The sequence below is a fragment of the Patagioenas fasciata genome, chromosome 6, assembly GCF_037038585.1.
Source record: "Patagioenas fasciata isolate bPatFas1 chromosome 6, bPatFas1.hap1, whole genome shotgun sequence".
Lineage (NCBI taxonomy): Eukaryota > Metazoa > Chordata > Aves > Columbiformes > Columbidae > Patagioenas > Patagioenas fasciata.
This window is the reverse complement of record NC_092525.1, coordinates 10722229-10746224: the sequence shown is the minus strand read 5'-3', so window position 1 is coordinate 10746224 and position 23996 is coordinate 10722229. Positions and strand designations below refer to the sequence as shown.

At 45.0% G+C, this 23996-nt stretch overlaps 4 protein-coding genes across 6 annotated transcripts in view; 1 reads left to right on the top strand and 3 right to left on the bottom strand.

Annotated features, from left to right (window-relative positions):
• The window catches only part of GPBP1L1 (GC-rich promoter binding protein 1 like 1), a 32246-nt gene extending 27462 nt beyond the window's left edge, over positions 1-4784 (bottom strand). The window contains exon 1 of the mRNA XM_065842396.2: positions 4657-4784. The gene's annotated coding sequence lies outside the window, so the exon portion shown is untranslated. The remainder of the gene's footprint in view (positions 1-4656) is intronic.
• The window catches only part of PRDX1 (peroxiredoxin 1), a 341280-nt gene that overhangs the window by 79622 nt on the left and 237662 nt on the right, over positions 1-23996 (bottom strand). Inside the window, exon 1 of one of the 3 annotated variants that reach the window (XM_071809915.1) lies at positions 3023-3032. The exons of the other annotated variants lie outside the window; for them this stretch is intronic. The gene's annotated coding sequence lies outside the window, so the exon portion shown is untranslated. Of the gene's footprint in view, positions 1-3022; positions 3033-23996 lie in introns of those variants that run through there. 3 annotated transcript variants of the gene reach the window in all.
• Positions 5533-8893, top strand: TMEM69 (transmembrane protein 69). The gene is made up of 3 exons (XM_065842346.2): positions 5533-5752; positions 6107-6169; positions 6780-8893. The coding sequence occupies exons 2-3, from the start codon at positions 6125-6127 to the stop codon at positions 7506-7508; spliced, it is 774 nt and encodes a 257-aa protein (XP_065698418.1). The 5' UTR covers positions 5533-5752; positions 6107-6124; the 3' UTR covers positions 7509-8893.
• IPP (intracisternal A particle-promoted polypeptide) lies at positions 8381-15707 on the bottom strand. The gene is made up of 8 exons (XM_065842345.2): positions 15367-15707; positions 14405-14836; positions 13945-14100; positions 13042-13209; positions 12140-12277; positions 11715-11837; positions 11119-11339; positions 8381-10172 (listed from the first exon to the last, which is right to left on the bottom strand). Exons 1-8 carry the CDS (start codon positions 15653-15655, stop codon positions 9948-9950), a joined length of 1752 nt encoding a protein of 583 aa, XP_065698417.1. The 5' UTR covers positions 15656-15707; the 3' UTR covers positions 8381-9947.

Sequence of the window (23996 nt, the reverse complement as noted above, 5' to 3'; positions counted from 1 at the left end):
CACTACAACCCCTAGAGACTCTCCCACAGAACTGCTGCCTGTTACTTGTCTGCATAAGGTAATATTCCCAAACGCAGTAATTTGAACCCATCTACACCAAAATGGCTGAAATCAATGCAAGTGATTTCAGACCGTTTATTGAATTTGTCAAGATCATACCATCTGTGTGTTCAGTACGAATATCATTGTGACACAGAGAGGTGAAAACACCAAACAGTATGTGACCCAGGACAGACTCCCTGATGTAAACGCTCTTCACTTGAACATAACCAAGTCCTGCCTTTTTCTAGACGTTGCAAAGGGAAGAGCTCCTCAACACTTTACAGTATTCTGGAACTCTTCCCACCCCACAGGCTCTCAGCCGCCTAAATACTGTAGGATACATTCCATAAGGCCGAGCCAACCTAAAGAGATTAAAGTCATCATTAACCTGTTTCTCTACTTTAGCTAGAGTTCAAAGTAGAGGAAAGAAAGTTTTCCCAAACTAACAGTCAAGATCATAACATATTCAACATTTTCAGGGTGAGAGAGTTCCCCTGCTGAGTTTTTTAAGATTAGCATCAAAGGTCTTTTCAGCCTACCTCACGTGAATCCTGATTAATCCCTTGATGATGGATGACGCATTGAAACACAATGGCAAAACACTCCTTTCTGCTGAAAGGCTGGCGACCTGTTGTAGTCTTTACCATACATATTTACCAGCAACTTTGTGAGTACCAATAATTTCTGTGCCCAGAATAATACCACATACCTCCACAGCAGACTCAGTCTTTTATTTACAAGTTAACTTTTCATCACAAACTAAAGAGGACAAAATTCCAAGAGAATGACAATCATTGCCACATGCTCTGTATGTTGCAACTATGCTCAGAGGGTCACACAGATATGAGGAAAGCAGTCCCTGCCACACCAAACCTCCAACCCCACCGCCAGCCCTCCCTGGCCATACCACTATCCACCCTGACACTATCTTACCCGAACCTAGGAAATAAAATGTCTCCAAGAGAAATTAATTAAAAATTCACTTCTTCCTGTATTGGAAAAAGGGGATTCCTAGAACCAAGGACAGGTATTTAGACAACATTATACACATACACCCCTTTGCTTATTAAGAGCATCAAACATCACACCGTGAAGCTACGATGCTCCTGTCAGGGTGGAGGATGAGACCATGAAAACACTGACCTAGAAGGGATCACAAGATTCAAGGAGAAAAACAGCAAAAAAAAGACACTGGCCTTTTTGCTGCAATGATTGTAAATCCTAGAACTTAAGTAGTTCCTGCTGAACTCTCCAGTGTACAACAGCCCCTGAGGCACAAGGTCATACACTGCAAAATATTTGTTTCTGAGCACCATTTATTGCAGAAAACCTCAGTTATGTTTGGACGCACTGGTTCAAAGGATTTCTGTTAAGCCAGGCCTTGGGAGCGCAGCTATTTCAGATTAGTCACTTGATGGAACTGCATGCACCAACACTTTGCAAAGTATTTTTGATGTTTAATTACAGAAAGGTTTAAGCAGCATGAAGTGTTAAAATTCCTATTCTGACACTTTTGAAGGTCAACTAGAAAAGGTAGGAACTGAAATAGTTACGAACACTTTAATCTAGAAATTTCAGTTTGGAGTGATGCAGCCAGATCGTTAATATGTATGATTAATTTAACCAACATGCTTCCCACTTACTGTCATGCTAGTGGCCTCGCCTAACCTAGAAATTTTAGGTCTGCACAATGTTTGCAGATACATATATGGGCCAGTGGATGCTTAGCCACTATCAATCTCTACCTAAATCCACGCCCAAAAATGTAAATTTATCTTCTGACCTTAGAGTAACTCATTAAAGTTTGGCACATTTTCACAGGAACATATTAACTTACAGAACACAAGTTAAACAACATCCTGGTATTCGTGAAGTATTCCAAGCAGGACCATGTTTCTGCCAACTTCACTGCTTTTCATCAAATCTGACAGGAGAACATGCACCTCCATTACTCTTACTGAAACGAAAGCTACACATGATTTAGCTGGTATCCTGGTCGCTACACAAGTGACAGTAAAATGTCTACTTACACTGCTGTGTTAGCAGAACGTAATCTAAACCACTCCTGCCTCTACAATTAAATTAACATAAAGCTTAAAAATCCCAAACAAACTTCCTGGTATACACACCACATCATCAGCTGCAGAATTCAGTAACTATGACCTTTCCCTGTGTAAGTTATAGCAACAGTCATCTCACAGTTGTGTTTTTACAACGCCATTAGATAAAGCTGTATCCATGCAAGAGCGGCCAGCACTTCAGTCAAGAGAGGCGCTTTATGTTTTAGCTCTGCCGAACACAGCCAGCCCTTTTCTGATCTGTTCATACAAACCGACGAAGCGCACCCTGAAGTACACTGCACAACTAAGTTAATTCGGCAGCCACACAACTAAATTCAAACATCTTGTACCACTGAGATTAAATTTTAAGAAGCAACTTTTAACTCCTGAGCCAATAATTGTCATGCGCTTAGTAAAGACAAGAACTACATTCTCTGACACCCCACACCGCTGAAAATTCACAGATCCGACCACAGTATTAAATACCTTCTGTATTAAACATCCCTGCAGCTCTTGAAGTAGTTTTTAAATTTCATTGACATGCTAGTGATGATTGTTTTTTTGTAGTGACATAATTTAAAACAGAAATTTCAAGAGGCCATAAAATCACGTACAAAGCAGTCACATCCGTGAGACAAGGGGACCACACTTTGCAAAACGTTCTCAGAGTATTTTTCCTACCAATTCAGAATGTGTGCACTTCCACTTGGTTTGTTACACGTCACATCTGCATTCTACTCCTCTTATTTCTGAGACATCCTCAGAAAAAACAGGACTTCACTTTTTTTTTTTAATGCCATCTGTTCCCTGTATGTTTTCGCTTTAAGTCCTAGTATGATATCTGCAATGGAAACTTCTGTGTCATGTAGGATTAAGTCCACAAACCAGATGAATACAGAATGCAGAGGCTGCATTTCCTTACAAAGAGCTGTTCAGAAAAAAAGGGGGGGGAAAAAATAAGGGTATCACCTGAAGCTTTTCTATTCTAAATACCCAACTTCAAGAAGTTCTTCTTAAGGTACTTTTCTCTAGAAGCAATCAGAAAGAATGCAAGAAGAAAAACTGCTTGTCTTAAACCTTGTGATTTTATTTCTTCTCTATACTTGTTTCCTTCCCAAGCCAGAAACTGGAAGTTTGAAATACAGGGCTCCAAATGGATGAGCACCAGGAACCTTTTGCTGAACACCAGCCACGTTCATTCATGAAGTAACACAGGTTTTCCTCATAACCACCTCACATTTTTATAGAAGCAACGTCAACTCCACAGTAAATTCAGCTTTGATGGCTCTTAAATTATGTCAGCTGTTTTCGTGCTTCACTCAGTCACTCGCAAAGTTTCAGAGTATTTTCAACATTACTAACACTTGTGTCACTCAGACCTTGCAGGTGGGGAAAGAAAAGCTGACCTACCTGGTCACGTTAACATAAAAAGATTTTTACGCAATGTTCTTAGAAGATTCTAGCGTTACTTGCAAGGATTTAAATAGTGACTGTTCCTCTAAAGCTGTTTAAAAACTCGTAACTTGTGCAGACACCCACTAACTACTCTAAAATCGCTCCAGAACGGCTCATTACTAAACTGAATTCGATCCAAAGCCTTAAACGCTTCTTTTGAAATGCTCGGTGTGAACACAGCTGCTCTGATCAAGCCCAGCTACAGCCGTTTAAGTTACACCACGCCACGACCTTAGGCCAACGGACACAGAGAAATAACTTTATAGACGGAAAAAAGCCGCCTCCCGCTCCCGCCCGGCGCTGTGCGTGCGCGGACGGGCACCGAGCGGCACCTGACGAGGCTCCCAGGCCCCATCTGCCCCGGGCCCGCACAGGCCGGGCTGCCCGAGCACACGTGTCACTGCGCGGCGCCGACCGCCCCCTCCCGCCGGGGCTGCCGGAAAGAGCGGCCATAACCCCCGCCGAGCCGCGGGGAAACGGCCCGACCCAGCGCGGCTCACCCGCTTTCGTTTCCAGCTCGCCAGCAAAACCGACGGCGGCGGAGTCGCCGCGGCCGCTCCGCCCGCCCCGCGCCCGCCCCCGCCCGGGGACTTCACCCCGGCGGAACGCGGCGATCCGGCCCGTCCTTCCTTCCCCCCCCGCCCCGCGCCCGGCCGGCCCCGTTTGTTGACAGGACAAGGCAAAACTCCGGGCGAGAGCCGGAGCGGCCGCGGCGGCGCCCGGGCAGTGTCAGGCGCTGGGAACTTCCCGGCGAAGCAGGAAACAATAAACGAGGCGCCTCGGCCCCAGCCGCCCTCCCCCGGCCCGGCGGCCCTGCCCCGCAAGGAGCCCCTCGTTGCCGCCTTCAGGAGCGGGCTCCCCGCGGCGGAGGGACGGGAGTGGGCGCGCAGCGGGGCCGAGGTAATCCCCCCGGTGTCCGCACCACCCCCCGCCGCCACCGCCAGCGGGGTCCCGGCCTGGCTGGAGGCCGATCCCGGGCCGCTGCGAGGCCGCAGAGCCAGCAGGGGAAAACGGGCCGAGTCCCGAAGCGGTGGACGACGGGGCCGCGCGGGAAGACGCGGCGAGACGCCGGGAGAACGGGGGTGGGAGCCGCACTCACCGGCCAGGCCCCTCTCGCTGCCTCCTGCGGCCTCAGAACCATAACAAAGCTCTGCCCAAAATGGCTGCCCGGCCCTGCCCGGCCGGGGGCCGGAGGGGGCGGGGCCTGCGAGCGCGCGGGGCGGGGCCACAGAGGCGGAAGGGACACGCCCCCTCCCGCTCCCCCTGCGGCCGCGCGGGTCGATCCCCACTCCCGGCCCGGACCCGGGAGGGAGCCGCGCGCGCGCCCTCCCAGCCCCTCCAATCAGAGCGGTAGCGCGGACCGCCCTCCCCGCCTGTCGGGAGCCACTGGAGACTACGCATCCCAGCAGGCCGTGCGCCCCCCGCCACGCCGATCGGCCGGGCACCGCGCCGCGGGGCAGGCTGGGATTTGTAGTCCGCCTCCGCTTTGCCACTTGATGCTGCGACTGCAGCATTGAAGGCTATTTCAGAGGAGCAGCTAAGTGACAGCAGACATAAATGGGAGAACACAAAATAGTAAATCAACAGCAAAAAGCTGTTCGTATACCAATAGGGCATTTGTACTGAGTTCTAGGCGAAATAAAGCCTTACTTGTGTTTGTAAGTCGTAAGATAGCAGTGATCGAGGTGCTCAAAGCTCGCCTGCTGCGGAGACCCCAGAACCTGGAAAGCGGGAGCGACTCCCGCACCCTGCACGGCAGCCCCGAGGGCAGCAGCGGCTCTTCTTGCCGCTCTGCCAACCCCACCCGATCCCTCCGGCGGCAGGGAAGCGAGCGTGCCCTCTCGGTTCTGCTCTCCTCGGGGAGTGGGACATGCGGCTCTTGCGGGTGACCCGCACACTTGGACACTTCCCCGGTCCAGCGGAACGAGACGGGCCGCGCCTGTTCCCGCCCGGACTTGCACCGCGCAGGGCCGCGCCGAGCGCTTCCCGGGCCACCGGAAGGCACGGCAGCCGGCGGGTACCGCCGCGGTTGGGCCTGGCGGCGGGCACAGCGCGGCTTCCCCGCCCCGGCCCCGTGGCACCCGCGTCCTTCCCGGACACGCAGCTTCTCCTCTCCCCGCGGCTCTTGGAGCCGCCCGCCTTCCCCAAAGCAGCAGGACCGGAGAGTCAAGCCCGCCGCCTGCTTGCCGTTCCAGGTGAGTTTTGACCCCCCTGCGGGTCACTTACCTGCAGCTGGGGGTGCGATGGAGTTTCCGTTCCTCAGTGGTGAAGGGTCGGGAACCGATGGTGTATCAGCTGCGTGCAGCCCTTCTTCCGGGAAAAGGAGCTGATCCAGGCCGGGAAAACATCGCCTGCTTCCGGATAGTTCTTTAACTAGAAATCGTTTTTGTAACAGTTATTACAACTTCAGAGCTTCAGTTCATAGAGCTCCCTGAAAAAGATACCCTGTAGTAGGCACATGATAGAGTACATACAGTATCTCTCCTAAAATACACAGCTCCAGGAGTCTTGCTTATCAATTTCAGACCTTCTGAATTTCTCTGTTTCAGGGCCTCGATAAAGCAAACATGTTTCCTTTCCTACAGCGATGCTGTTTCCACACATCTTTCCGAGTAAGTTTCTGAAGCCGCCTTTGCTGTCTGTTTTTCTCTGAAAGTAATAGAGCAACAAGTATAACTGAAGAAAAGTGAGTTACACCTTAGAGTAGCCACATGTTTATCAGATAATTCCTATTACTTACAGCAGCTTTTAGCCAAAGCTATAGTATTTCTTTATATAATCAACTTTCAGTGTCTAAAGTATTTTTTCCTGTTGTTTTGGGGTTTTTTTTGTTGTCATTTTTTGTCTGTTTCTGTTGTTTTTAGAGTGGTGAGTCAGTAGTAGCTACTTTCTGGGGTCACCTTGTCCTTCTTCTGAAAACATTTCATACTCTACTCTGAAAAGGATTGATATATCTTAATGCCTAAAAGATACATGCGTGGGTGGAAGGAGAATGTACAAGCCTTTTATAGTGACTAAGGTTTGCTTATTTGCAATGAAAAGCCTAGTTGCTCTTCATCAGCAAGCAGTTAAGCTAAAAACACCTGAAAATCAAAAGGGAGGGCAGCTGTGATATGACCTGACCTGGAAAACTGTACCAACAGTATTTCATTGGTAGTTCAGATAACTGTAGATCTGTAAGCCTACGTTGTAAGGTGCTCAGAACAAGCTTTATAATTGCAGGTCCAGAAGTTAACAGGTCCCAGACTACTACTGTACAGAAAGAATAAGACAACTTGGTGTTCTCTCGGCTTTCGTCTGCAGACAGATGTGTGTCTCTTCTCAAGATCTCCAAGCCTCAGCCCAGCATCAGTATATGCAACCAAGCTCCAGGCTTTTCACACATCTCCCCCTTGCTTCAAGAAGAAAACCCCCAAGGAATCTGAGACTAAAAAGCCAGGAGTATTGGAACGAAGTGTGGAATCACTAAAGGATTCTCCAAAGCCAGCCCTTTATTTAAGCCTCGCAGGGCTAATTCCGTTTGTTTCTGTGCCACTGGCAATGGCCATTCAAGGGACCTACTACCCAGAGGTGGCGTTTGCTCAGGTTTTGTATGGTGCTGTGACAGTCTCTTTCCTCGGAGGAATGAGGTGGGGGTTTGCTCTCCCAGAGAACAGCCCAGCCAAGCCCGACTGGCTGAGCCTGGCTAACAGTACAGTTCCTCCTCTACTTGCCTGGCAAGCTTTACTTTTTAAAGATGTCACTCACGGTGCGGTAATGCTAGTGCTGGCCTTAGGGATAGCGCTACATTATGACGTTGCCCTTCTTCCTCCTTATCCTAGGTGGTTTAAAGTACTAAGGGTGGTGGGAACGGTGGTGATGGTGTTATCGCTATTAGCTACTGCAGCATTGAAGGCTATTTCAGAGGAGCAGCTAAGTGACAGCAGATATAAATGGCAGAACACAAAGTAGTAAATCAACAGCAAAAAGCTGTTTATATGCCAATAAGGCATTTGTACTGAGTTTCAGGGGAAATAAAGACTTACTTGTGCTTGTAAGTCATAAGATAGCAGTGATCAGGATGCTTATTCTCAAAGCAAACAATTTAGCTAGGATTGTAAATAGCAATGACTGTCAAGGCAGGCACAAGTCTGTCCTTAGCAGCAGAATAAAGCATCACTCTTGAATGAGACGTTAAGTGTCATGAATTTGAAGTGGAGATTCAAATGACATGGGTAATAACTCAGCATAGAGCAATTCATAAAGTATCTGATTTAACTGCGATGTGTGATAATGTTCTGTGGTGGAGAGAACAACTGTGTAGTCATAGAGTAAAAAGGTGAAAGCAGCTCTTCTAGGTTAAAGAAGCAGCAGAGAATTATGTGAAAGTACATACGTACCTGTTCAATTCCTGTGTTGTGGGACAAAACTCTTCTCTGTCTTATTTCAACTGAGAAAGTAATGACACTGCTATGTGTCAGGTAAGAAAGGATAGGCAAGGTGATGAGGGATCCTGAAATGAAGAAAGCCTAAGAAATATTACCTATCATTTGATCTCAGAGTGGGTTGCACAGAGCTGGCAAGGCAGCCTGACTTCCAAGAAGTCTGAGTGATTTTACACTGAGAAGAGAAATAGATGAGTATTTTACTACAGAAATGTGTTACTTGCGTATTTCAAATAGTCAATATTGATAACGAATCTTTTCCTAATGTCCTACTGAGAAATACCATTTCCAGTAAAAAAAAAAGCAACCAAAGAACAAAAACCCCTTCTATATGAAAGTGGCAGTGATACAACTCATTATGACAGGAAAGTACCCTATTCAAGAGCATTCCACAGTCAGTTCTGACAATGCACTTTATTATGAAAAAATGTTTAAAACAAGCTTAAATTTGGGGAAAAAAAAAAGACTGAATAAATGTTAATTCACACACGTAAGAAATCCTTTTGAAGTAAAAGCACACGTAAAATTATAGAACACTCAGAGAAACAAATGCTGCATTGTCTAGTGTGTTTTAGCCTTGCAATCTCCCAATACTATGTTGGAATGGAAGACCCAGAATCTTAAGGTACCTTCACCACTCACCTTTGAGGGTTTTATCCATGTATTAATTTGTTAATTTTACACAGGGGATAGTGACCTAGACAGCATGAATGCTCCTTTGTCTACACAGCACAGGCTTCCTGTTTTGTGACATTCCAGTTGCGGTTTTGTGTTCTCGAGTAACACTGTCGATCAAAGTTCAAGCAGCCTTATTTCAGGCTCCATCCAAATCATCCACAGCTGTGCAGAAAATGCAATCGTATTGTGCAAAAAGCAACTTCAAGTACATTAATTAAATTAATCTAGAAATAACTCCTGGTAGTATTGTTCTAATGTATCCAAGCTAAATACAAACTCCGTAAGACAAAACACACTAATAGCATCACTTAAATGCTCAGTGGAGATAGTTCTCTCACAAAAAGCTTTGTCCACTCAAATTTGGAAGAGGCAGGATACAAGATGTAGCAAAGATGAATCTGTGTACCTTGTAGAGTAATCTATATTCCAATGCCAAATCTCAGCACATCTCACACAGGGTAAAAGCACAAGAACTCTGGGGCTGGGGGGGAAAGGCAAAATGTTTTCCCTGTATTTTTATAGTAAGAGCAGTCCTAAACAGAACAGCTAATCCAATGAACAGCATTTCCATTTAAAATTTGTCAGAGCTTACACAAAAAGGAGCCCTACTGCCATCACTGATACCACCAAGAGAAAAACCTATGCTGAACTGTGAGAATCATCTTCCAGAACATGAAATTCTCACCCACTCACCATCCAAGTTAGCGGAGTGGCCAGAAAGTAAATATCCAATTAATATTTAATGCCCATCATGTCCAACAGCAGAAAAGAGGATCAAATGCATCAGCATCATACGCAGAGGTACCAAGTCTTCCCCGTCTGTCATATTTTCCTTGATTTTCACCAGAAAAAGACAAGTAATGTAGCCCATCTGCTCTTACCTACGGGTAACTCCTAGCTGTCTAAAGTAACCTCCTTCCAGACAGGCCAGTTGAAGATGCTGGCTTTGGTGCACCTTACAGAGTTCACAACCTGTCTCTGATGTGGTGGAATGATTTCTTCAGATTTTCACAAGGCAAATTTGCCATTTATTTCGGTGATCTTAATCCAGTCATAAAAGGCATTCCTACTCTTAACAGAGTACTTCCTGAGACAGACACTGGATAAGCCAATTTAGTTTGAAGGGCAAAAGTTTCAATGTTTCCTTTGGCTCAGGCAAAGCTCTCTGATCTGATCCTCCACTGTCTCTATTGAAGCTCCTGTGTTAGAAGAGGCTTCTGGCCAGTGAAACTGGAAATCTGAGGAGACAGATTCACTCATTCCTTGCATGAGTTTTCTTCTTTGTGTTTTACAGCACAGCTACGCCTCCTTCGCAGCGACTGGTGATCATGTTGGCAATCTCAGTCCAACTGTCCACATGCGGGTTATAAACTTCAACAGAGTCAGAGGTCACTGGAGCAGCAAAATCATGACTGGGAGCTCGGCCTCCCGAGGCATAAAGAAACCCATTCACAGCCACAACACAGACACCAGCTCTTGGTATCTTCATCGATGCAACTTCAACCCACTTTTCCTAATGAGAAGGTGAAAGAGTCAACAAGTAATTTTAGGGCAAGCCACAATTCTGATTGAAGTAACTTTTAAAGCTTAAAGACTGAGACATATATGAAGAACACTATGCATACGCTTCCAAGGCTTATATATGATATGTTTACAGTATCATGAAGATTATCAAGGCTGGAATGACAACACTTGCACAAGCAGTTGAAATGATGCTAGTCACTAAAAAGCAGACCACATGGTGTGTGTACACGACAACCCTCCCCTTCTTCAGTCACTGCAAGATGCAGTCTGTCTCCAAAATAGACAGTGGTACATAGTCTGAGGTGGGAAATAAGGAAAACTAGATTCAATTCCAAAAGCAAGACAGAATAGCACACTGGATGATGTTCTGCTTTTAACATTAGCTACTGTTCCAAAGAGCATCTCAGAAACATGAGCAATAATACTAAGGAATAATTTCTTCTTCAAAAGCTTAAGTGTTCCAAGTGATTTTTCTAGTCACACTAAAACACCACTACATTGTGGTGCAGAAGGAAGATCCTCACCTTTTGCAACAAAGGGCAACTCTTACTTTTCCATGGATTTCTTCCTAGTCAGATTATTGACCATTCTATTGAAGAGGGGTAATCTACCTCCTACCTTAACTCTAGCAAGTCTTTACCAAACTACAGCATATCCATGCATCACAAGTATTGCTTAGCTTTCTGTTTCCCCAAAGCGTGCATGCAACCTTTGTAAACGCTCCGCTAAGTCAGATAGCAAGATTCTACAGACTGGTCAGGACAGACAGACCCTGAGATCACCCAAGTTTTGTTTCACTCAGATCACCAGACAGCAGTGAAAAGGAAACAGAATTTCCAACTTCTTTTCTTTTTAAAGAAAGGAAGCAGGCTGCCTCTGCAGCATCTTTTACAAAGTTGATGCACTCCACATTTATGGAAGGGACTCTATCATACCTCTTCAAAGGAGTATCTTTCTACAGTAGCAAGCGCATCCTGAGATTCATTCCAGCCTCCCACAGCGTAGATACAATCGTTGAGAGCAGCTACACCAAGGTACGCTCTTCCAGTGCCCATTGGAGCGAGCTCAGACCAGCGTTTAGATATTGGGTCATAGACTTCAACGGAGCGTAGCTCTACTCCTTCACTGCTGATACCACCAACAACATAAATCAAACCTGTAGAAAGAGTGTTGTATTATGAAACCTAACAGAGGAGCAAAGGTTTGAAAGAAAGTGTTTGTCATATTACAAGTCTTAGGCTGACATTAAGGCTTATGAATGCCAGCTAAATATCCTCCATTTGTCCACTAGTGGCATACATAAAGCTTTCAAATGAGTAACTTGAGGCTCAAGCACTAGAAGCTCTGATTAAAGCAATAATGAGTTCTGCAGAATTAAAAATATGGTACTAGAAGAACAAATAAGAGAGACACAAGCACGTGCAACTGACAGCACAGTACAAGACAAAGGTAACAATTCATGACTGAAACATAAAGCTTCAAAATTCAGGCTCTCAGAATTGTTTCTGGATAAAAACTTAACAACACTCACCTTGCATTTCACAACACCCAAAGTAGTAACGGGGCACAGCCATGCTTCCCACCACATCCCAACTATTTTCTTCAGGATCAAATCTTTCAATTGTGTTGCCAATCTCTGCTCCAACCCAACCTCCTGCAAATAACAGTGAACACAGGAAAGAATTTAATGGCATGAAGCTGTGCGTTAGCTGCCTTTTTAGATATAGGGTACACTGTTTCAAGACAGACTAATACTGAAACCAGCAAGGAATCTACAACTATAACTGAACTACAACTAATTCACAAAGATTTAGATACTAATGCTCATATAAACAGCTGTTTTCAAAACTTAAATTTGCAACACCAAGATGTAATATTTAAGATCAAATCAATGTACAAGTTCAATAAATCTACACCTTTAGAATTAACTTCACCTAGAAAAAACCCAAAACTTACCCAAAGCATAGATAGCACCATAGCACGTGCACACTCCCAGTCCACAACGGGGATGGTTCATGGAAGCCACAGTGGTCCACTGCTTAGTAACAGGATCGTAACATTCAGTACAGTCAAAAATCATCGAGTCCTTCTCACCTGTGTAATAAGAGCAAGAACAGACAGGGGAAACTCAGTGTTTTGTACTGCAGATCTGGAAGCATTCTTCAATGACTTCCAGGACAGACAACATTTGAACACAAGATCTTTCTTTCAGCTAGCCAAACAGCTGAAGTAGCAAAAGCTTTGTTTATACCCAGAACTGAAACACCACCAGGAACAGCTTCCATCACCAGCTCCCTGAAACATTATTGAAAACAGAGGGGTGAACAACACACTGCTACGCACTTTTTATTCTGCAGAACAGCTGACAGGGCTTCAAAACCAAGTAATGTATTCTGCAGTGACAAAAACAGTATACATATGCATTCTTTAATGATGGCCCGGTAGAGCTACTCATCACATCCTTGTGCAAACATACATAACAAGCCTTACTAGGTAGGCAGAGCACAAGCAGCTTGTCCTGTACTACAGCCTTTTATGCCATGGGCTTCTGCTAGGCTACAAGTGAGACAAGAGATGCCATTAGTGGTGGTACACACAGTCCTCAGAACACCCAGCACCTCTTAGTACATCTGTACATGCCCATATGCTTATCTATGTGCTGCTATACCATGAAGGGAGAGAATTCACAGGGCACTGATGGTACAGAACCAAGGAACCCTAATTCAATTGTTATTATTATATCTAAAAGCTGTCTTATCGACTGTTGAGTTCCTTCAAATCACTAGCAGGAAGAAAAATTTACAAAATCTCTATGCGTAAGTACCCATGTAAGAAAGCAAGCGTGTTTCAGCTGTTACCTCCAATGGCGTAGACCATTCCTCCCACCACAGCCACACCGAGCCCGCTCCGCGCCTGGTGGAGGGAGGACACTGTGGTCCAGTAGTGGCTGAAGGTGTCAAATCGCTCCACACAGCTCAGGGCTCTACTGTCACTCCAGCGTCCTCCCTGCAGGCGGGTGTACCCACCTAGAAAGTGAGTAGAAAGATCATGGCTGAGTAAGAGCTTCCTGCTCATCCCCACGCTCCTGCATCTAAACCATTGAAAAAAATTACACTAACAGCCATTAGTCACTTTAAGTAGGAACTGGACTTTTCCAAGTAGCATTGTTTCTCCAGCATGCAAGGAAGAACAATCGCCTTAAGGGACATGTAACTTGTGCCTGAGAAGACCACCTCACCACAATGCTGTAAGTATTACCATTTGCGTTCTTGTTAAAACTCAGATCAGCCCACAGCCTGCGCTATCTTAAGTCAGTGTTACATCCCACAGGGTGAAACAAGAGCGTTCCCTTCCTGTTGCTGGCAACTTGCAATTTCAATTATCCCATCACATGAACCAAAGCATCCTGGACAGAGAAAACTTCAGCCTTCAGGAGAACAAGGAGCACAGCAAATTTGCAGACACCATTCCAGTAGTGAACCCCGGGCAAACCCACTGCCGATCTGCAGCTTTGCACCCAAGGCAAATAACTTCTAAAAGGCAACTCTAGACTTTGAATGCCATGTCATAATGACAAGAAGTGTGAATGCTGGACTTCTGTGCAACTCTAAGCAGAAAGTAGCTAGTGTACTAACTCGGCCAGATGAAACATTTTGCCATATCTTTTGATTTAAAAAAAATTCCAGCGCCTCTTTCAGTACTGTAACATGAGATACTACTTCATCAATTGTTTTACAAAGTTCAAACAGTCACATTCTAACCTACTGCATAAAGGTACTTCCTGGCTTTCCTCCGGGGACGACCTTTAGAAGCCTGCAGAAAACTGCTGACCTTGTTCTCTTTGGGAGATTTACAGACTTCACAATATTCTTTCAACAGAGTTTGCAGGGCCACCCGAAGGCTGAAATCTGGAATACCTGGAGGAAATAAAGCAGAATAAAAAAAGAGCCTGTGAAAAATTACAGACAATAAGTAACAAGGTTGTAGAAAAGTTAGTAGCTTCTCCCAAAACAGCAGACAAATCAAGATTGCCGTCTTTTATAAGGCTTTTCAAAGGCACATTTTTATAACAAGCTGTAATTGTTAAGAAACAAAACTTGTTTGCTATAAGTGTTTTCACACATCGTGCTATCAATCTAAAAAAGTCCATCAAACTCCGAACAACATATGGTTTGCTCAAATGCAAATATCTGATATTTCTTCTCTCCCTCTTTCACTTACTTTCTATGTATTTTAACAACCTTTGTGCTGGTAGCAGAGGGAATCGAACCGGCTCCAGTACTTCCACGACGTATTTCTTTCTTTTCCCCACATCCTTCAAAATCCATTGCATGGCTGCCATGAAAACCTGGTACTCGTCCTCAATGCTGAGGTCCTCGCTTCGCAGGATCTTGACCAGCTGCTCCTTGGTCAGCGCCAGGAACTCCTCCCCGCTCTGCACCTCCAGAAAGTGCCCGTGGATGTAGCTCTCGGTGAACTCCATCAGGTCGTGACAGGCGATCTGCTCGGAGAACTGGAAGAGGCCGATGCAGTTCAGCGGGTCGATCTGGCCCTTGAGGAACTCGCAGCAGAGCTCCACCACCTCGGTGAGCTGCAGCATGTCGGCCGCGACGATCAGCTCCTGCACGTTGTGCTCGCCGATGCTCAGCACCCCTGCGGGAAGGCGAAGAGAAGCTGCTAAGCTCACGTATGCTGTGATTAAGTTACAAAAGACGTATCCATCATTAACCAGCTGACATGATAAATGCTCTCTGACCACCTGCAAAACGAGGGGATATTTTGCAAGTTTTAGATCCTTCTGCATGAGAAGAGCAAGACAGAAGATTAAGTAACAGGTTTAGAAGCAGAGTGCTTAGTTTATATTTAACTAATAATTAATAGATGTAAGTAAGAAACTAAACAATTATAACTAACATCACCAATTATTTCTTAGTATAGATGTATGTTAAAATTTTAAAAAACTGTAATGCATATGCAATAATTATGTGAACATAAGCAACGCAAGAGCATCCAGCCTTTGGAGCACTCCCGGAGGATGATCCCAGAGCTCCCGAGTGAAGCTGTCAGTAACGAATGCTGCTTAACAGTACAACTGACTCTGCTGTTAAGTTTATTCCTTCGTTTCAAAGGGACCCGTTCCAGGCTGCGCCCGCCAGGCAACCGGCCCCCCCGCCCCCCGTTACCTGTGTAGATGAAGTCGAGGAGCGTGTGGAAGGTGCCCGCCTCGACCCCCGCGATCCGCACCACGTCCCGGCCGGACTCCTTCATGCCGCCCGCGAACAGCGCCGCGAAGTAGGGGCTGCTGGCCGCCAGCACCAGGCGGTGCACGGCGAACGCCTCCGGGCCCACCTCCAGCCGCACATCGCAGAAGCTCTGCCCGGCCCGCAGCCGGTTGATCTGGGCGAGGAGGAGGCGTGCGTGGCGGTCGGAGAAAGAGCCCCCGCCACCCTTGGCCGCCGCAGCGCTCGCCATGGCGACCCCCCAGCCGCCTACCCCGTCCCGGGGCTGCGCTGGCGCATGCGCGGGGGGCCCGGCTCTGCCCGCTGTGGCGCATGCGCGGAGGTGTCGGGCCGGCAGCGCGCGGGCGCCGTGGGGCGGGTTTCGTGGCAGAGGGTTTGCGGAGGTGTCTTGAGTGCTCGGCGTCCTGCTCTCTCAGCGAGCCTAAGAGGTGGACCTGCCCTGGTTGTGGTACGTCTATCTGATCCTTTGTCTATGTGCTTGCGGGGTCACTGGCCCCGTGGAGGCTGTTCACCCCACAGGTACCTCTGGCCGCCGCACCGTGAGCTCAGTGCCTGCCCTGTGAGGAGATTTCTTGTCTCTGGTTAAAGCTGGTCCCCGGTGAGGTTCACTCACGGCACCTGGCGAATGGCAGATGTGTCGTCACTTTGTTCACTGTCTTCACAATCTCTGTCCCTCAGTCATGTTCCCTTCAGGATGTCCTTTCACAAACTGAATTCCTGGCCACCTTCATCTGTGCTTGTGAGAGAGAACCCTGGCAGTGCTGGGGAGGGACCACAGCTGCCGTCTGCCTGGGAGAACCCCGGAGGAGGGAGGTGAGGCTGTGGCACCAGAGCCAGCCACACACCCCCTTCTCCATGGGGGTCCTGCCATGTCTGGGCCTTCCTCCTCCTTCTTCCTCCTCCTTTCTCCTCCTTCCAGTGCAGATGTTTCAGCTCAGTGCCCTGCGGGTCAGCGTGATGCTGAGGCAGAGCACGCTCCTGTCTTTGTGTAATTCAGTGAGTCGCTGCGTGCCTGAGCGCTGACCCAGGGATGAGCATCGCGTACTGAGCTACACGCACACTGTCAATGGCTCTGGCCGAGCTGGCGCTGATTCTGAGAGAAAAGCCTCCCTCCTGAGTTTTCCACAGCCCTTCCAGCAATGTGACATGCAGCCAGAGCAAAAAGCGATCACAGAGGTTGTTGGAACCATTCCAGATCTATTTACTGTGAGACTGGGAAAGAAAAACGTCTGCCTACAGTTGCAATGGTCATGGCCCTTCAGGCTTTTCTCATGATCCTGTGTTTTGTTGTAATAACTTCTAAATGTGTTTCTAGAAGGAATCTGAATCGTGACTGTTGGTTTCTCCACCCATCAGCATTACATTTGTGACAGTACAGTGGTAAAATTATCTTTCAAGCTGGTCTTAAAAAAATACTTACAGAAAATACAGATCACACAGTTGGATGCAGACACATTGGTGTAAATTGTAAGCTAGGTTAATAAATGCGTTGAGGTTTTTCTTTCATTGATGAATCAGTAGAAGAGACCCCTCTTGCGCTATTTTATTCATCGGAAGTGGCCTGTGAGTAAAAGGCTTAGAATTCTCCTAAATACCAGTGGCTCAGTTGCTGGCTGATGTCAGCTATTACACACTTGGCCAGTACTAGGATTTCACACCATAGCGCCAAATTTACAGACAGAAAATAGCGTTGCTGAGACTGCTAATTTTGCCGTGAAGGCCTGTCCTGTACTGTATTCATGTGTTTGAGTAGTTCTGCCTCCAGAAGAGGGCACTGCTTCAGCTGTTTTCTTCTATAACCACACAGATTCCGTACAACATGGAGCTAATGCTCCCATACACTGTTGAGCATCTCCCAAAACGAGCTGTAGATTTTCAGGAAGAAGTCTGAAAGTACATTTGACAATGTGAAATTGCATTGTAATGAGGAGTCTTTTGATTAATTAGCACCAAAAATGACAAGTCATTGCAGTGAAGGAATTTAAAATGTTTTCATTTAATAGGCCCCTAACATATTTGCCAATAAGCCAGCTGAGTGCTGACTGATATATAGGACAGGTGACAAAAAAGCCATGCCCTGTGCTCCTCAACATGTCCCATTGCTGACACCTGCACAAAAGTGGTACTGTCACAGTACTGAAACCCCCCAGTGACAAGAATCTCCCAAGTTATTCAGGCTTTCTCTTGAAAAACCTCTGTGCTGTGCCCGAGCACCACGAAGCATTGCAGTCCTCCCTGTGTTATCCTACAGACACCAGTGGCTACTCAGATTTCCCAGGCTGAAGGCTTCTCAGGAAAACCTCCCCAGATGCCTGGAAGATGTTCCGCTGTGCTGAGTGAGATCCCTGTACTCCCTCTCTCAAGTCCTGCAGATGGTACTGTTCCTACAGGATGATACATCTGAAAATGCAATGAAAACAGTGGCTAAAAGGTGTTGCATGTATGGGTGTTGTAGTTCTCTTCTATTACAGGAAGATCTTTGTTAGATCTAAGGTGTTTTGTTTGTTTGTTTTCCTGAACTGCATAAAGATGGAAGGCTTTTAGTCTCAAAGAAACTAAAAGAAAAACAATTAATTTAAAAATTCAGTTTTGCTTTTCTGCTTCAAGATGCCTGTCCTTTATACTTGTGGCTTTGGGGATCATTTTGATTTAGTATTCAAGCATTACCCTTACCATGCTTGGGTGCTAAAATTCTCTCTTGCAGAGGAGATGTGAAACTTAGGCCTTGACTATTTGTAGGTGAGACAAACCTTGTGGGATGTTTTGTGATAGGGAGCCACTTCCCATGAAAGTCAAGCAGAATGTGCCAGGTCAAATTCTTCCCACAGTTTCGATGGGTATGAAATCTTCACTTGCCGTTCCAAACTGCAGTGCATCTCTGCACTTTGTCCGCTGTGCAAAGGCATCTGCTATAATCTTTCAGTGGTACAGTCAGTTGCCATTTTATCTACTAATTACCCACTGTACTTGTATTTTAATGCACTTGACCTATCAGATGAGAGGTGTTGTACAGCCTCACCAAAATGGAAAGGAGCTTTGGGTTTTGGTGTCCAGGTCACAAAACCTTCCTAGAATACAACTGTTTTTGTTCCACTTCTCTAAGTTTCATAAGGATTTGAATTCAAACTTCTCCCAGGGAAGCCAAAATCACAGGAGTACAGAGCCACCAAGAATTCATGAGAATATCTGTAGTGCACTAAGTTACATCTCTCATATTTCCAAGACACCTTCTCTCCCTTAAGGCCTACGTTTTCCCAGGTGTCCCATTTACCCTGGATGCCATCGCATGCCCAATGCAATGATGCAGGTCAGCAGTTTCTGTTGATGCAGTTTTGTGGAGCAGTGATGCTGTGTGATGAGTCTGCAGGCCCTGATGGGGATAAGATGAGCAGGGCTGCTGGAGTTCGCACTCAAGCAACATGGAGGAGAGCAGAGGCTCCCTGGGTACTTTCAAGGTATTTCTCAAAGCCAATGGTGGTTAACCCATTATCACTCCAGTGGGACTAGTTGTCATATTGTCTACTCAGTCAAAAGCCTCTAATGAGCTACCAGCACTAGATTCTAGATGCCTGCATAAACCTGTTGTCAGCTTAGGTTTTTATGTGATGCATAAACTGTAGTGGATGAAGAAACTTCCCTTTAGGGTCTGAATGTTTCTCTTCTCAGTGGGTAAAGGCATTGTGCTTCACAGTGAGATAACACGTTTTCCAGACTCAAGGCAGGCATGAGAGCACTCTCTTGGCATGTTTGGGAGAGCTCCAAGAGCTATTACCTTCATTCCTGTGAGGGTTAATGGATCTTGACTATGTGTCTGTGTAGGGTGGAGGTCTGAACTGGAATTCATGCAAAAATGGAAAGCAAGAAGGGTCCCCAAAGCTAGTCTTTCTGCACAGGTAGTCCTAGAATATAGGGCTTGTGTGAAAACTCTTACATTTTCACACTACCAGCAAGACGGTGATGGCTCTGTCCATGTCTCAGCTGAACTGCTAATGGCTGGGGAAAGTGTAAAGCTCATTGAAGTGCCATGCTGAATGATTCTCCTCTCCTTTCCTCTCCATCTTTAGAAGCCTTTGTGAACTTTTTTGTCTATTTTGGAATTTGTAATTAAGTATTTTTATTATGTTCACTGTAATATAGCTTCAGGTAAGGGTGATGTTAAGGTAACTGCCTGATACCAGAGTTGTCAGTCCAGACAGGTTTAGCATTCTTGAATGGGGTGTTGAGAAACTCTGGAGTATCCACGTTGCACCAAAGGAAGTGAGAAGCAGGCTGTGCTGGAACCCAGCTGAGTGGGGTGATGCCCTCTGATGACCAGCTGTACCCTGGGGAGCCATGTGGCCAGCAGCAAAAGTGGGGAGCATGTCTGAGCTGCAAGAGCCTCCAGAGGGTACGTGACATTCCAAGTGAGCAATGCACAGATAATGGCTTGTGATGTCAGGAGCACTGGCAATATTTCACTGCTGTGCTCCAGGCTTTGCCTTCACAATAGTATTGGGTAGAAAGGTGATAAAAAGTAATAAAAAAAGGAAAAATACTTTTTCAGGCTTAAAGTGTGCCCTAGCAATGAAAGGATTTTATCATCTGACCTACTTGTATGGAGAGGTTCATGTTCTGGGTATACTTACCTAGCAGAAAGTTTGGAGGAATTCCAGTGAAACTGAGAATGTTGTGCAACATCTGTGGCCACAGTTCCCCCCCAGTTAGAAGATTCTTGTGTTTAAGCCATAGCTCTGGAGCAATTCCAGGCAATTTGATTTAAAGTAAACATCCTGGATGCAGCGTGTCAGATACTAGCACAATATTGTTTTAGTCTTTCTCATTTCTCCTATGGGAATAATCATTCCATGAAGAAGGAAAGTGATCTAATGAGAGAATTAACTCAAGAGCTTGAACATTGAATTAATCACAGCTGTCTGAGAGGGGAACCAAGGCAAACTCCACAGAGAGTTCACTGCATTTCCAAGGAAGGAGGCCAAAAGAATACTGAGACTTGGATTGCAGTTGGTGATCAAAACAGAGGCAGGAGAGACATGTTTTTAGTAGCTAAAGGGAGGCAAAACTGTGCAGCAGAGAGAATTTCCCCCTTCATTTATCAGAGAAGTTAAATCTCAGTAGTAGGGAATTGCTGCAACTTTTTTCTTGGAGATGTTGAAAGCTGCCAGATTGTTGGGGTCTGATTCTGTGTCTTCTCACTTGTCTGAAGTAGATGATTGATTTCATTGTTGGGCTCTTTTCCAGTGTTGTCTAGAGTCGTCCTGCAGCTTCACACTAAATTAGGCCTGCTTACTAAGGTGACTACCAAAGGTGCAGGTCTTTTTTTGCCAAAAGGAAAAATGAGTTGTGCTCGAGAATTGTCAGTCTTCAGGCACGTGGGACTTTCAGTCTTGCTGTTAGTAAAGTTTGGAAATGTTTCAAATTGTAATCCAGATCCTAATGCTTTTTGGACTCTTTACTTAACCCTTCTTGTCTAAATCACAGTGTTCCCTTGGAGAATAAAGTAGAGCAAATGTACAGCAGACCCATGAGCTGTCAAGACCATGTGGCATTTTTTAAAATAACCCCAAATTGTGCAAACCTTTTGAACAGAAAAAAAAAAAAGGAAGGAAAATAACCAGAAAATGTGCATAAATTAAACTAATTTTATTCCCTTTATTTTACATAGGCATTAGATAAATACTAGGAGCATGTTTGCTCTTCTAGAAGGTATTGTACTTGCACTGACAGAGCTTGTGAGCTGATTCCCTTGAGAAGATGGATAGAGTTAAACTCTGCCTGATACCCACCACATTCCACAGTCTGTATGTGCAGTGGGGTCATTCCACAAGCAGCGCCTCCATGGAATGTGAGATACGTCACCAGCTCTGTGAGTAACTGTTAGCAGGATGTCTGCAGGTTCTGAATCCGCTTGCTTTGTGAGTCAGGACATCCAGAGCTCTGCACACAGTGAAGCCTTAAAAGACTGAAACTTCCACAGTGCAACATTTCAACTGTAAATGACACACGTTGTTGCTACACATCCCAGCTCCTTGGCTGCTCCGCTGTTCCCTTGCCATGTCTTTTCCCTGGATTAATTTTTTCCCTGAATTACCTTTCTCAGTGCAAGCATTTTTAATCTTCCTTTTCAGCATTTCACCTTTGGAGGCTTGGATTAGTTGTCTAGTTAGAAAGATTGTTGTTACTCTAATAGTGTCTTTAAAAGTGCTTGCAAAATCTCTACTTCATTGTCTGAGTAAACCAAAGCGTTGACTAGAATTGGAACAGAGCCCTTGGGATTCCTAACAGAAAACCTGTCTGAGATTAATGGCAATAGAGTCATAGTAATATTTTAATGTATTTTTTAACCTGTTGTGCACCCATGCTATGCTGATTTTATTTCCACTTTGGTTTTTCTCAGTTTGCGTATCAGAATGTTACATCAAATGTTATCAAAACCCTTAAAAAGCCATATTTCATCTATGGCTTTCCCTTTCTTCTGTGGGCTGTTGTCTCTCAGCAAGGGAAATGAGCCTGTTTTGACATTTTTTTGTCTTAAGTAATATAACTGTTCTTATTTCTAGAATTTCATTATCCTTCAAGGTGCATGCAAACGCATTATTTAATAACTTCTTACATTTTTTGAATGCTGAGGTCCTTGCAATGTTTTATTTAATAAAGTATCTTTTATAATTTTTGCATAATAACTTTTGTCCAAGGATCACATTTCAAAGTGCAAGCCCATTCTCTGTATGAAACAAAGCTCTGCAACAGAACTTGTCTATGCTAGTCCAAGTTCTGCAATACTTGCAATGATCAGATAAGTCTCTCACTGACTCTCTCCCACTGACTCAGTTTGTTTCTCACTGCTTATTTTCCTCTCAGGTGTATTTTGAAGATTAATGAGTATTTATAAAATGCTCTGAGTGAAACCTGCACATGAAAAATGCAACAGAAGTTGAAAATGTCCTCAATACTGACACTTATTATTTTTTAAAAAGGAAGCTATATTGCAATCAATATTAATGGAGAATTATGTACTATAAAAATAGAGTGAGGACTCTAAAGGTACTACAGGAAATTGTGGCTGGCAGAACTAAACTGAAGGTGAAAACAACTGAGTAACCTGACGAAGAAAGTCTTGCAATGGCACAGGATACAGTGTGCAAGTTTTGTTAGTAATGCTTAGTATTGAAATACATGCAGGATAAAGTATTTGTATTACAGAAGGGTGATGAAATCCTTTGTAGTCTGCAAGTAATTAAAGATGAGGTTCATCATCATAACATTAATGATTTTAAATGAGCAGGCTCACATAATCTGTACTAAAGAGCTCTAACAGAACTATCAGGAGAGATCACATTTGTAATAACTCCTGGCATTTCAGTGAAATTTCAGAAGACTCATAGTATTGTGCCAATGCTTAATGAAATAAATTAAATAAACAGAGCAAGCAGGATGACCCAGCTAGCTGTGTTGTGGTTAACATGACACCGGCCCCAACTGGCACAGTACAAAAACTGATGCTTAGGCAGGTAGTAAATAAGTCAATAACTGGGATTTTTTTTTCAATCAACATTGTCTTGTCGATAAATCCAGTTTAATTTGTTGATAACGGTTGTAAGTCTGTTTCCTACAGATTTGTGTAGGGAAATATTTCACAACGTATTTCACAAAGTGTTTGTTCTACCTTTGTGACAGTTTGATAAAGGTCTTAGCTGAGTCTAGTGTCACTAAGTGCAGAGACATTTCAGTTGCCTGGGTCGGCGTGGGTCCAGAAGCAGGGCATGTGCTTTTGAGCTGTGATGCACAGCAGGCACCTACCAAATCAAGTCGGTGTTAGCTGGAGATGTCTGCAGTCACCGGTAACTTGGATCTTTCTTGTCCCTGATTCACCTTACAGTGCATCGTTGTAACCTGATTTTTAGTGATTTGTGTTATCTTAAATTTTGCTTCACCTGAGTTATCCTAGCCTTTTTTGTAAGTGTAAAATCACCACTGATGTCATATCTGAGTGACACAGAGATTGTGTAAAAGGTAAATTACTGTGAGTATAAAGCAGGTAGACAGAGCTTACAAAAGTTGCCTAGAAAGGTTGGTCTGTTCACATGGAGGTTTTGTAATAGAACCAAGTTCAAAGCTTAAGGACCAAGATCACTGTTCACACCTCTGGGACCAGGGAGCTGGATAGTGGAAAAGACTAATGCCAAGAAAGAATGAGGAATCATAACACATGGACACTGAAGGCATGCAGATAGTCAGGACGATGCTCTTGTAGACACAGGCAGTGCAATTAGGGAGGAGCGTACAGAGATGCAGGGACATGGTGTAGGTCACCCTTATCGCTGCTGTGGAGAATGGCTTTGATTCGTACAGTTTAGTGAGGACATTCATGACTGCAGATCATACAGAGAAGAACCATAAGTATGATTTAAGGAGAGAGAGAATGTCTTATAATGATTTATGTAGATTAAATAGAGCTAAGAAAGAGCTAATTGCTAAGAAACAATTTGATCAGTGCATACGCTGCTGAGCAGAAAAGCAATGCGGAATACTGAAGAACTCTTGAATACAACAGGCTTTAGCAAAACTCAGTGGCT

Coding starts and splice junctions, on each gene's coding strand:
- TMEM69 (XM_065842346.2), top strand. CDS start 6,125: ATGTTTCCTTTCCTACAGCGATGCTGTTTCCACACATCTTTCCGA. Junction 6,170..6,779: donor GTTTCCACACATCTTTCCGA/GTAAGTTTCTGA, acceptor TTATAATTGCAG/GTCCAGAAGTTAACAGGTCC.
- IPP (XM_065842345.2), bottom strand. CDS start 15,655: ATGGCGAGCGCTGCGGCGGCCAAGGGTGGCGGGGGCTCTTTCTCCGAC. Junction 13,210..13,944: donor GAAGTACCTTTATGCAGTAG/GTTAGAATGTGA, acceptor CTCACTTTCTAG/GTGGGTACACCCGCCTGCAG. Junction 11,340..11,714: donor TGGGTGTTGTGAAATGCAAG/GTGAGTGTTGTT, acceptor CTCTTTCTACAG/GTTTGATTTATGTTGTTGGT.